This window comes from Heptranchias perlo, chromosome 12 (genome assembly GCF_035084215.1).
Source record: "Heptranchias perlo isolate sHepPer1 chromosome 12, sHepPer1.hap1, whole genome shotgun sequence".
Taxonomy (NCBI): Eukaryota; Metazoa; Chordata; class Chondrichthyes; order Hexanchiformes; family Hexanchidae; genus Heptranchias; species Heptranchias perlo.
This window is the reverse complement of record NC_090336.1, coordinates 48,151,123-48,164,778: the sequence shown is the minus strand read 5'-3', so window position 1 is coordinate 48,164,778 and position 13,656 is coordinate 48,151,123. Positions and strand designations below refer to the sequence as shown.

Sequence of the window (13,656 nt, the reverse complement as noted above, 5' to 3'; positions counted from 1 at the left end):
ATATTCTCCAATGTCTCTGTGCAGCTGTCGCATGGTCCTTTACTGATGTACTCAGCATCTGTATCTTACTTTTTATTTAAGATCTAAGGTACACAGGAAGATTGGAGGCACCGTATCATGGTTGGAGATCGGAGCAAGGAAGGGCTCGTGCAGAGGAACTGTAACATGGGCAGTTAAGGGAGATGGTAGAACAGAGGGTTAGATCGGAAGGAACTTAGTAGGAGGGGGGCATCAGTCAGAGTTTGTGCAGCCTGGGAGTGAGTAAAGAAGGCTAGGATTTGAGCACGTATGACAGGTTGACACTTCAGTGCATTGTTGAGGGAGAACTGCGTTGCTGGAAGTGCTGGATGAATAGTTATTTTAGATGAAATGTTAAACATGCAGTTATTGGGAACAATTTGCGTTATTTTCAGGAGAAAAATTATTACAGCAAATTATTAATGTTCAAGCAGAAGCAGTTCTGTAGGAGTCTTGGTTACTGGTACAGTGGAACCTCCTTTTTTAAAAAAACATAGCATGTGTGTCATAAACTACACAAGTTGAAAACTGTAATCTGTCCACAGCCAGTAAAAATGGCAGCCAGCAGCAGCATTTTACATTGTCACTTCAATGTTACTGCATCAGTTGGGTCTCTGACTTCAAAGGCAGCAGCGTCACTTCATTAACCTTACAGTATTGTTGCAGAAGGCAAGGCTGTAATGAAAATGCATTATGAGAATATGCTCAGCAGCAGCAATAAGGATATCATGATATTTATTTTCCACTGTGGTCTAGAAGTGCTATAGAAATGAATTGTAGACTCTATAGTTTTGACAAAACTGATTATGAAAGTCGTACAGTACATTCAGAGGTATTTTTCATTACTTCTCAGTATTTCAGTAAGGATGTTCCCAAAGATGGGTGAAACTAGAACTAGGGGGCATAATCTTAGAATAAGGGGCTGCTCTTTCAAAACTGAGATGAGGAGAAACTTCTTCACTCAGAGGGTGGTAGGTCTGTGGAATTTGCTGCCCCAGGAAGCTGTGGAAGCTACATCACTAGATAAATTTAAAACAGAAATAGACAGTTTTCTAGAAGTAAAGGGAATTAGGGGTTATGGGGAGCGGGCAGGAAATTGGACATGAAGCTGAGTTCGGATCGGTCAATGCCCTGTGGGTGGCGGAGAGGGCCCAGGGGCTGAGTGGCCGGGTCCTGCTCCTACTTCGTGTGTTCTTTAGTTTTGTGGTTGGGATCAGATCAGCCATGATCTTATTGAATGGCGAAGCAGGCTCGAGGGGCCGATTGGCCTACTCCTGCTCCTATTTCTTATGTTCTTATGTTCATGCAAATGTTCCTGATATCCTTATGTCTTATGCATTTATTGTGATAGATAAGATAAAATAAAATGACTAGGAATCTCACAACGGGCATGACATCACTTTTCTAAAATATGTCTGACAGACATGGAAATGTCTGTATTAGACCTAACCTAAAGCAGAATGAATCTTACAGCCTCCTTGTACAGAATGAGTGACCCTGTGCTGACTGCTGCTTAGAATAGCTTGCATGCATACTTCAGTAATGCTCCCTGTGGACCAAAAAGTGCATGTATTATAGGTTGACACTTCAATGCATTGTTGAGGGAGTACTGCATTGCTGGAAGTGCTGGATGAATAGTTATTTTAGATGAAATGTTAAACAGATGCAATTATTGGAAGACAACAGCAGGAGAAGCATGAAGATGCTTTACTCAGAAAATTTTTCAGCAACTGAAACAAAAATAACGTAGTGTGACATCAGCATTGTAACAAATCTTAAGGTCTTTTGACTAGACAATACTAACGGACTTTGAGGCTATTTTTTTTTTAAATTATAAGGATATACGTGACCTCTAGTTTTTCTGCAACCTTCTCTTGTGGCACCTTGATCATAAGTTATTTCAGCCGTTGGAGTTGCACAACAGAGTGTTTAATATTTTTAAGTCAAAGGAGGAGTAATGAAAAAAGGCATCATTCTTCAAACATTTGCGACGCCACAGCCTGTAGATCTATGATATTTACCATAGCAGTTAATAGGGTACAATGCTTACATTTGAATGCAGCGGCGATTCGTCAAATCAACATACTACCACCACATGGAAGAACGGACTCTTTTAATGTGAACAGCAAATAATTGCTCCTTAAATGTCCTTTCTTTTCTTGGATGCAGTCTCTGCCCTTTAACAACAGCATAAGTTACATTGTATACGAGAATGTTTAATATTTAAAGGAACTATAAACACTTTCAGCTTTGTCAAAGTTAATTTTAAAACATAAACTTTTGATTCCGTGGTAAAATTGTAAGTGTTAAAGTTTCACTGCAATACAGAAAAAAAAGCGTTTCAATCATAGGGATTTTCAAAGTTCACTTGGGATGCTACTTCATTATTCAGCATTTCAAAAAAAAGTTCTTTTCCTAATTTTCTCCCTTCCCTTAACTTCTTGTTGCAGTAAAGTTTCATGGTATCCAGCTGCCCAAAAATACATTTTTCACAGACTATGCTTTATAAACGTCAAGCCCAATCCTGTCCTCTTCGGACTTCCACACTTGAATGGTTAGAAGCTGGTTTTGCACTGGCATGAATGAAAGTGAAATTTGCACTCAATTTCCTGAAGTCATAATTATCCTGATCATAGTAGTTCCTGGTACTGATTTGGCTGTGTGAAGGAAACACCCTCATGGGAGTGGAAATGGCATCAAAGTAAAATTAGACGAAAGAGGAGCATTACAAGGCTGAAAGGAGACAACAACAGAGGTGACAGGCAAAAATAAAGTGAAAGAAAACCAAATGTACAGGCAATGTTCTTCACGCAAGTGATGAAGCAGCACAGCACAACACAACATATGCTCTCCTGTTTGATGGCTGAAGTGGAGGTGACACCCCAGTCCTGTTAACCCTGGTTCAGACCACTAATTCAACACGGACCAAGGATCAAACCAGGAACCTTCGTCGTGACTGTAGCAATCACATCAAAGTGAGAAATTAGGCAGGTTAAAAATAATATCTGTACGGGATACTTAACTCCTGTAATATATCCAGCAATATGTCAGATTCAAGTAGAAGGATGCAAGTTGAACAGCAAATCAAGTGTGTTGATAAAGGTTCATATCCTGCACAAGTGAAAAACTGCAACAACTATTGGGTAGAGGAACCAGGGTTAAATGAAACTGCAAATATTTCAAATAATGCTTTATTTCTGGTAACAGAAATTTTGGATAATGTTATCACATGCTGCCATCTACGTACCTGCCCTTTTGAGCAGAAAATATTAGTGCAGGATGGTCGAAACCTACACCACCACAGTCTAGTACTCTTAACTAGTCCTGGCACCTTGACATTTGCACTTACGCTGCCCCAAGGCTCAGAAGGGTTATCTGAAGAGGAGATTATCTGGTGTGCATATCTCTTCCTTCAAACAAAGTTTCTTAATGTTGGCTATAGGCATTAAATTATTAAGGCCTCTTCATCAAAAAGGTTACTTTGTAGGTAACCGAAGGAGGAAAACAAGTTACAGCAGACTAGAACAACATTATTGTAGTCCCCAACACAACATTTAATATCAGCCTATCTTTACTACAAATAACAAAATTACAGTTCATTCTTGTAACATTCAGTAAAAGACCAAAAGACAATTAGTCTGCAAAGTACTACAGTAATTCAGCACTCAAAACACACCATCACAACCTAAACTAGGTCCTAAAACTAGTACAATAGGTCATGTTTTTGTAAGATTCAAAATCACTGTACTTGCAAGATTGACTAGTATTTCAAATTATCACAATTCTCCTCATTTCCATTTTCTCCGTCAACACTTTATACTTAGAAGCACTTTACAAAGTTTCGTTATTGCTCAGCAGCAAGCAATTCATTAGAAGACCATTTCATTCTTGCATTTTTTAAAATCCTAGTAAATTTACCAACAGTTAGTATCACTGTTAGAAAATATGGTCCACAATTCACACGTCTTGAAATTTTAATCGAAAAAAAAATCCATCTGTATGTTACTTACTGATATGCCTGGGAAATCTGTTTAGCAATTCCATATGCAATTGGATCTCTGTCTAAAGCAAACACTGAGATGTCAGAGGCTTGGGAAAGGATCATTTTTGTATGGCCTCCAGCTCCAAATGTCATATCTAAAAATATCTGAAAAAAATGGTGAAAACATGTCAAATAAATTAAAACAAGAAAACATTTTCAAAGAAACAATGTCCCATTGTACTATGTGCCCCACACGCAGGAAATCAAAATCAAATCCAGCTGAAAATTAATTTGTATTTAATTGTACGTTATACTCCCCAGAAATCAGTTTACAGAGTTATACTGTGGTATCTCAACAGTATTACAGGATTGATGCAAGACTAATGAGTTTGATGTTGCCAAGGTCGATTTTATCGCCTTTCTAAAAACAGACATCTGTGTCCAATCCACCAGGACCTCCCTCATAATGCCAATTAACACCTTTCGGTTTTGGCATTATGGCATAAATGCTACTATCTCTGGGAATTTGTTTTGAGCTCTTTTAACCCAAGACTTCTGTCTCAAATTAGGTTAAAAGTCATGAATTTCACTTCACACTAGGTTCATCCAAATTACCAGAAAAATTGAATTATCAAGGAAAAGCAAAATACTAAAAATATCAACAGCTATTCTCTAAGTTTTTTTTATTCCAGTTCTGTGCTCCAACAAAACATTCATCTGTTGAAAATATCAATTTGCCTCATTTGGTAGCACTGTTGCCTCTCAATCAAAAGATTGTGTGTTCAAGACCACTCCAACACTTGAGCACATAATCTAGGCTGGCACTTCAGTGCACTAATGAGGGAACATTACATTGTATTGGATGAGATATTAAAGAAAGACCCTATATCTGCTGTCTGTCCTACTGCTATTTGTGAGACCTTACTGTGTGCAACTTTGTTGCCACATTTGCCTACATAATGGTGACTACACTTCAAAAGTAATGGTCTGTGAAGTACTTTGAGATGTTGTGATGATATGAACAGTGCTATATAGGTGCAAGTTCTTACAAATTAATTTCCATTTCTAACTGCAAAAAGCACATTTGACGGATTTCCCTGAGAGGGCTAGCCTGAGCAGCACCTCTTTTGATGATGGCTATACTATGGAAAATAAAATATAATAGGGCAGTACGTCAGTTTTGAAGTTCACATGGCACTTGTAAACCAGGAAAGTGAAACCCCAATGGTTTACAATTGTCTGGTCCTTTCTCTAGCTTTATAACTTAGTGCCTAATACTTAATATGTAATATTTGGATAATTTGATTATTGTAAATCAATACTTCATTCGGGAAATGTTTGATTGGCTGCAATTTCTCATTCATTTTAGATATTAACTGACCTCCGAATTTATATTGATAACTCTGACCCAGAAGTTCAGGTGAATAAATGCATTAATTTTTAATCATAAGGTGAAGTATTTGAACTTCAGAACTTGCTGCCACTCAAACTTGCTTGTGTCAGCTAGCTAGGTTGGATTAGATTAGCTATTAAATGGGTTGCCAGGTGGAACCTAACTCAGTAACATACTGTGTTGAGTGTAAGAAAAATTGATATCCAATTTGCTGCTAAAATGACATCTATTGTTGGCCAAAACATAAAACAGTATTGTGATGAAAGCAGGTTCCATCATGTTCCAAAATATTTCTATATTATATTGTTTCATATGAATTTTAGCTCAGCCAACACACTGGACTTTTAAAATTGTACTGTGGCTGCTAGAATGTCCTTTGTCTTTGCTTTAAGGACAGTGTGTAGAATGAATTTGCCATCCTGGCAAAGAGTAGATGGGAGCTAACTGTCAAAGAGGGCACCACGCCAGACCAATATTCCAAAAGGCTTTATTTCTGCTTTAAACTAGTAAATAGATCCTTCAGATAGCGAGGCATATGTTTTCCACTGCCTATCCACCTAGATGATAAAAATATTAATTAACATCCTGTTGAGGAAGAATTTTGGATTTTCTGCAAGACATCCTGAAACATCTGCTTTTAACCAGAGGTGCAAGAAGCTACCTCCACTGGGTATAATGATTGCTAGTTTTCCCTATTTTGTCAGTTCACTTGTCTCCACTGTTTAATTCCACGCCATATTACATTCATCCAAGATTCAGTTACAGGAATTTGAATAAGGACTAAGAATTTTGAAACAAGGACTAAGAATTTTGAAACAGTGTTATTTTAGTTTCAGAAATTGTTTCAAATACCAGTTCCAGTGGACTGTCATTATCGTGCTTCCATACAAATTTATGTTTTTAAATAAATATAATTTGATGTTTAGCCTGAAATAAAGGCTTTATATCAGAGGTCAGCAATACATGCTGGGCCTCATATCCTATTTCTGCTGTATGTCCTAGTGGTACAAGAGAAGATTATTAATCCTGAGGCAAGCTATCTCAGTCAATTCATGCAAAAGCTTAAGTTTCAGTTCAACTACAACTCATACAATGTGGCCTTGTCATTCCCCTCCCACTACAAAAAAAAGGTGGAGCAAAATGTGTAGTGAGAGCATTCTGGCCTACAAGGGGAGGAATCAGTGAATGGACTGGAGCACTGAACATTCAATCCTTGTGATAATAAATAAAACTATGCAGCTGTCAGTGCCAATTCTACAAGAATTACATTGCATTTTAAAGCAATCACCATAAACTAAAAATATAGTTTTGTGAATAATGTGCAATAATTTGTATTCACAGGGACTGATGCAGTTTGATATTTTCCAGGCCAACACTTATGGACTTTTGTAAGTAAAGGGACTTTGAAAATCTTTACTAATTTGCAGTGTTACATGAACGAACAAGATCAGTGAACTCTTAGCCCATTTACTATACCTTATAGAATAGGTTAATGGTCATTTCATATCTTAAAATTGCAAAAATAGTTTTTTGCAAAATAAAAACGTGGGCAGTGGCAGAATGGATACGAAATTGGCTAAGTGACAGGAAACAGAGAGTAGTGGTAAACGGATGTTTTTCAGTCTGGAGGAAGGTATACTGCGGTGTTCCCCAGGGGTCGGTGCTAGGGCCACTGCTTTTTTGTGATTAATGACTTGGATGTAAAGGGCACAATTTCAAAATTTGCAGATGACACAAAACTTGGAAGTGTAGTAAACAGTGAGGAAGATAGTAACAGACTTCAAGAGGGCATAGACAGGCTGTTGGAATGGGCGGACAGATGGCAGATGAAATTTAATGCAAAGAAGTGTGAAGTGATACATTTTGGCAGGAAGAATAAGGAGAGGCAATATAAACTAAATGATACAATTCTAAAAGGGGTGTGGCAAGAGAGACCTGGGGATATATGTGCATAAATTTTTTTGAAGGTGACAGGACAGGTTGAGAAAGTGGTTAAAAAAGCATATGGGCTCCTGGGCTTTATAAATAGAGGCATAGAGTACAAAAGCAAGGAAGTTACATTGAACCTTTTATAAAATAGCTGTTCAGCTGGAGTATTGTGTCCAATTTTGGGAACCGCACTTTTAAGGATGTGAAGGCCGCAGAGACGGTGCAGAAAAGATTTACTAGAATGGTTTCAGGTATGAGGGACTTCAGTTACGTGGATATACTGGAGAAGCTAGGATTGTTCTCCTAAGAACAGAGAGGTTAAAAGGAGATTTGACAGAAGTGTTCAAAATCATGAAGGGTTTCGATAAAGTAAATAAAGAGAAACTGTTCCCAGTGGCGGAAGGGTCGAGAACACAGATTTAAGGTGATTGGCAAGAGAACCAAAGGCAACATGAGGAAGAACTTTTTTTACGCAGCAAGTAGTTAGTCTTAAACTTAAATAAAGCCAATTACATAGGTATGAGGGACGAGTTGCCCGAGGAAGATTGGAAAATTAGATTATAAGGTATGACGGTAGATAAGCAGTGGCAGGCATTTAAAGAAATATTTCAGAATTCTCAACGAATATACACTCCATTTAGAAATAAAAACACCACGGGAAAAGCGATCCATCTGTAGCTAACTAAGGAAGATAAGGACGGTATTAGATTAAAAGAGGCTTATAATGTTGCGAAGAATAGCAATAAGCCTGAGGATTGGGAGAGATTTAGGATGACCAAAAAATTGATAAAATGGGAGGAAATAGAATATGAGAGTAAACTCGCAAGAAATATAAAAACAGATTATAAGAGCTTCTACAAGTATGTAAAAAGGAAGAGAGTAGCAAAAGTAAATTTGGTCCCTTAGAGGCTAAGACAGGAGAAATTATAATGGGGAATAAGAAAATGGCAGAGACTTTAAACAAACATTTTGTATCTGTCTTCACAGTAGAAGACACAAAAAACATACCAGAAATAGTGGGGAACCAAGGGGCTAATGAGAGTGAGGAAAATAAAACAATTAATATTAGTAGAGAAGAAGTACTAGACAAACTAATGGGATAAAAAGCCAACAAATCCCCTGGGCCTGATGGCCTACATTCAAGGGTTCTAAAAGAGGTGGCTACACAGATAGTGGATGCATTAGTTGTGATCTTCCAAAATTCCCTAGATTCTAGAATGGTCCCAAGTCCATTGGAAGGTACCAATTGTAACCCCGCTATTCAAGAAAGGAGGGAGAGAGGAAAACAGGAAACTACATGCCATTTAGCCTAACATCAGTCTCAGGAAAATGCTGGAATCCATTATTAAGGAAGTGGTAACAGGGTACTTGGAACATCATATGAATAGGCAGAGTCAACACACTTTTATGAAAGGGAAATCGTGTTTAACAAATTTATTAGAGTTCTTTGAGGATGTAACTAGCAGGGTGGAAAGAGGGGAACCAGTGGATGTAGTATGCTTGGATTTCCAAAAGGCATTCGATAAGGTGCCACATAAAAGGTTGTTACGCAAGATAAGGGCTCATGGAATTGGGGGTAATATATTAGCATGGACAGGGGATTGGTTAACGGACAGAAAACAGAGCGTAGGGATAAACAGGTCATTTTCAGGTTGGCAGGCTGTAACTAGTAGGGTGCTGCAAGGATCAGTGCTTGGGCCTCAGCTATTTACAATCTATACTAATGACTTAGATGAAGGCACCGAGTGTAATGTATCCAAGTTTGCTGACGATACAAAGGTAGGTGGAAACGTAAGCTGTGAGGAGGACACAAAGTGTCTGCAAAGAGATATAGAGAGGTTAAGTGAGTGAGCAAGAAAGTGGCAGATGGAGTATAATGTGGGGAAATGTGAGGTTATTCACTTGGGTAGGAAGAATAGAAAAACAGAATATTTTTTAAATGGTGAGAAACTATTAAATGTTGGTGTTCAGAGTGATTTAGGTGTCCTCGTACAAGAAACACAGAAAGTTAGCATGCAGGTACAGCAAGCAATTTGGAAGGCAAATGGCATGTTGGCCTTTATTGCAAGGGGGTTGGAGTACAACAGTAAGGGAGTCTTGCTACAATTGTACACGGCTTTGGTGAGACCTCACCTGGAGTATTGTGCACAGTTTTGGTCTCCTTATCTAAGGAAGGATATACTTGCCTTAGAAGCAGTCCAGCAAAAGTTCACTAGATTAATTCCTGGATGAGAGGGTTGTCCTATGAGGAGAGATTAGGTAAAATGGGCCTATACTCTCTGGAGTTGAGAAGAATGAAAGGTGATCTCATTGAAACATAGGTTTGACAGGGTTAACGCTGAGAGATTGTTTCCCTGGCTGGAGAGTCTAGAACCAGGGGCATAGTCATTAGGATAAGGGGTCAGCCATTTAAGACTGAGATGAGGAGGAATTTCTTCACTCAGAGGGTTGTGAATCTTTGGAATTCCCTACCTCAAAGGGCTCTGGATGCTGGGTCATTGAGTATATTCAAGGCTGAGATAGATAGGTTTTTGGACTCTAGGGGAATCAAGGGATATGGGGATCAGGCAGGAAAGTGGAGTTGATCTTATTGAATGGTGGAGCAAGTGCAAGAGGGTGTATGGCCTACTCCTAATTCCTGTGTTCTTATGATCTGGAATGCACTGCCTGAAAGCGTGGTAGAAGCAGATTGAATTGTGACTTTCAAAAAGGAATTGGATAAATACTTGAAGGGAAAAAACTTGCAGGGCTACAGGGAAAGAGCAGAGGAATGGGACTAACTGGATTGCTCTTACAAAGAGCCAGCACAGGCTCAATGTGCCAAATGGCCTCCTTCTGTGCTATAACCAGTCCATGATTCTATCTGCATATTTAACATCCCCACCGGTTTGCGGCGGACGTTCTTACCACCTGCTCAGAAAAGCAAGTTAAAATAGAAGATAGCGAGAACGGAACAGGACGTCGGTGGGTAAGTCTCCGGCCAAATTTAACTGCCTGCCCTCCTGTGGGTAGGGTTAAAATCGGCCCTTATGAATCACCACTTTCAGTGAAGGGGGGTGTTGTGAAAATTGGATAAAGGAGTAAAACTTGCAAAATATTATATAAAACTGGACTTAAAAAGTGCTTTTTAGCTGCACTGCCAACCGAGTTAACTAATATAAAATATGGTAGCAAAAAGTTGCAGATTGCTCCATCATAAAAATCAACCACAAAAGATTCAATTGAAAAAGAGAGTTTTAGCATAAGCAAGTCAGCTCACCCACTGTTGCTTATTTTATCTAATGAAGTAAGAGAGCCATCCAAGAGAACACAGAAGAAAAAGCCATTAAAAGATGACAGCAAGTGCTGAATGAGACTGTTGTAACACTTTAGAAAATAAGCACTGCCTTTAAAAACATGGTATCCAGGGCATCTTCTGCCCTTTAAAAATGAATAAGAATCTAACAAAATAAACGTCATACTGTGCAGTTTGTTTCTCCCATTCAGAAGATCAACCTACAAATCCAGACTATAGATGAAAGAATACCACTGGTGATATTAGTAGGCAAATACTTAGCCTATTCATTTATTTCTTTATCTACTATTTTAGTGGAGGCATTAACCCATTTAAAATAAACAGGTTTATACCTTTGTTAGAATAACTAACAGAGGAATGTAATTAGCGATCATTCACCAGTATCACTAGCAATCATTTCGAGCTTTGTACTATTCTATAGCTACCTTCCTCACAAAATAAATTTAGACTGTCATTTACATGAAAACTATCCAGATTGATCAGTATTTATCTTAACAAAAAGTTACATTTATATAGCACCTTTAACATAATAAAAGCACTCCAAAACGCTTCATAGAGGCGTAAGAAAAAATCAGAAATTTCTACACGTATTTCATTCAATGAAACACAGTTCAACTTGTTTCCTATCAAGGTAATTCAACTTAAATTTGCTATCTACATACACTTGGAAGCACAAAGCATCTTTAATACAAATAACTGCAAGTAATATTTTAGAATTGTTCAGACAATAGTTAGGAAGGCAATTTCTCCACCTACACAATTCCAATCAAGCAGCTTCTTTTTTAACAGCTTTACACGTCACAGGGGAATTCTATTAAATATACCTCCTACTTTCTTTCAAAAGTAAGGTACTTATTTTTTATGAAAACCCTTACACATTATTTATTCATCACAACCACACAAAGAAATTTATTGCTTAAGAGTGATGAATTTCAGGAATCCAATATTGTTGAAAAATCCTTTGAATTATTTTTTGATAAATACAAGTCCTCCCTTCTTTCCACCCACAACCTCTGCACTGATCGACTCCTCATCCTCAGGTGATTTCAATCTGCATCTCAGCTCCCTTTGCCTTCTCCCCCTTGAATTCATTGACCTCCTGTGCTCCCTTAAACCTCTTCCTCCATACAAACTTTCTTACCCATGTTCACGGTCATCACCTCAACCATGACATCTCTCATGGTCTCTCTACTCCTAAGGAGTAGAGACACCATGACAGACAAGGCCATCTCTGACCACTTCCTCATAACCCTTACCACTCACATCCCCCTCCCTCCTTCCAACCCCACTTCCTTCTGTGTCCATCCCTGCAAAAAACTCTTGCCACGTCACATACAAGTGCACTTTCTAAATCCTATTTGCCTAGCATTTGGCCCTCCATTTATCACAATACTTCTGCAGCTCAACCACTCCATCCCATCCACTTGTCCCCAGCAAGTCCTTCACTTTCTCCGAGTTAATCCTTCTGATATGGGCCCCACCTTCATTCCTTCAAATTCAAGGGGTGCATATGGCACACACTGGTTTAGCCATCCATTACCAGATCTGGTTGGACCACATCAAGTGCTATTGGTTCTCGCTCTACTCTGCCAAAACCACCCACTATTCCAGGATCATCCTGAAGAGTAAAGATAACCTGGCTTCTTTTCACTACTATCAATCATCTCCGTAAACCCCACTCCGCTCTCACCTCTAATAGATGGACTTCTTTGTCACGAAGATTAAAACCATTGTTCAGATGTCTCTTCGCTTCTCCCTCTTGCCCATTAAGCCAAATTCTTCCCCGCCATCCCACCCCCAGGTATCCCCTGCCTTAGCCCTGAACCCGCGTTTTCCTCTAATTTCTCATTTTCCCTCATGACCTCTCCAAGACCTATCTCCTTCTCTCTTGCCCCAATTCCCACTAAACTGCTGGCCACCCAATTTCGCTTCCCCACCCCATGTTAGCTGACGATGTAAATAGTTTCCTCTCCTCGGGTATTATCCCTCTTGTTTTCAAAACCACAGTCATCACCCCCATCTCAAAAAACACTCCTTGCAAACTACCACCCCATTACCCAACCTCCTTTTCCTCTCTAAATTCCTTGATCATGCTGTTGCCTCCCAAACCTGTGCCCATCTTTCCTGCAATTCCATGTTTGAATCTCTCCAATCCAATTTTCACCCCTGCCACAGCACTAATCAAGGTCACAAATAATACCCTTTGTGAACGCAACTGTGGTGCTTTATCCCTCCTAGTGCTCTCCATAGCCTTTCACATGGTCGACCGCTACATCCTCCTCCAACACCTTTCCTCAGCTCAGTGGGATTGCTCTTACCTATCCTGTCATAGCCAAAGCATCTCCAACAATGGTTTCTCTTCCCACTCTGCACCATTACCTCTGGAGGCCCCAGTGACCTGTCCATGGCCCTCACAATCACCAGGGAAAAGGTTCTGAAAAAAATTAGAACTAAAAACTGACAAGTCCCCAGGTCCTGACAGACTTCATCCTAGGGTCTTAAAAGAAGTGACTGCAGAGATAGTAGATGTATTGGTATTAATTTTTCAAAATTCCCTAGATTCTGGAAGGGTCCCATCAGATTGGAAAATAGCAAATGTAACTCCTCTATTCAAGAAAGGAGGGAGACAAAAAGCAGGAAACTACTGGCCAGTTAGCTTAACCTCTGTCACAGGAAAAATGCCAGAATCTATTATTAAGGAAGTTATAGCAGGGCACTTAGAAAATCTCAATGCAATCAGGCAGAGTCAACACGGCTTTGTGAAAGGGAAATCGTGTCTGACTAATTTATTAGAGTTCTTTGAGGAAGTAACAAGCAACATGGATAAAGGGGATCCTGTGGATGTGGTGTACTTGGATTTCCAGAAGGCTTTTGATGAGGTGCCACATCAAAGGCTATTACACAAAATAACAGCTCACGGTGTAGAGGGTAACATATTAGCATGGATAAAGGATTGGTTAGCTAACAGGAAACAGACAGTAGGCATAAATGGGTCATTTTCAGGTTGGCAAGATGTAACGAATGGAGTGCCACAGGGAT

General features: G+C 39.2%; 1 protein-coding gene across 1 annotated transcript in view; it reads right to left on the bottom strand.

Annotated features, from left to right (window-relative positions):
- The window catches only part of mettl15 (methyltransferase 15, mitochondrial 12S rRNA N4-cytidine), a 130,011-nt gene that overhangs the window by 50,886 nt on the left and 65,469 nt on the right, over positions 1 to 13,656 (bottom strand). The window contains exon 2 of the mRNA XM_067994088.1: positions 4,029 to 4,165. Coding sequence (XP_067850189.1) covers positions 4,029 to 4,165 — 137 coding nt within the window. The remainder of the gene's footprint in view (positions 1 to 4,028; positions 4,166 to 13,656) is intronic.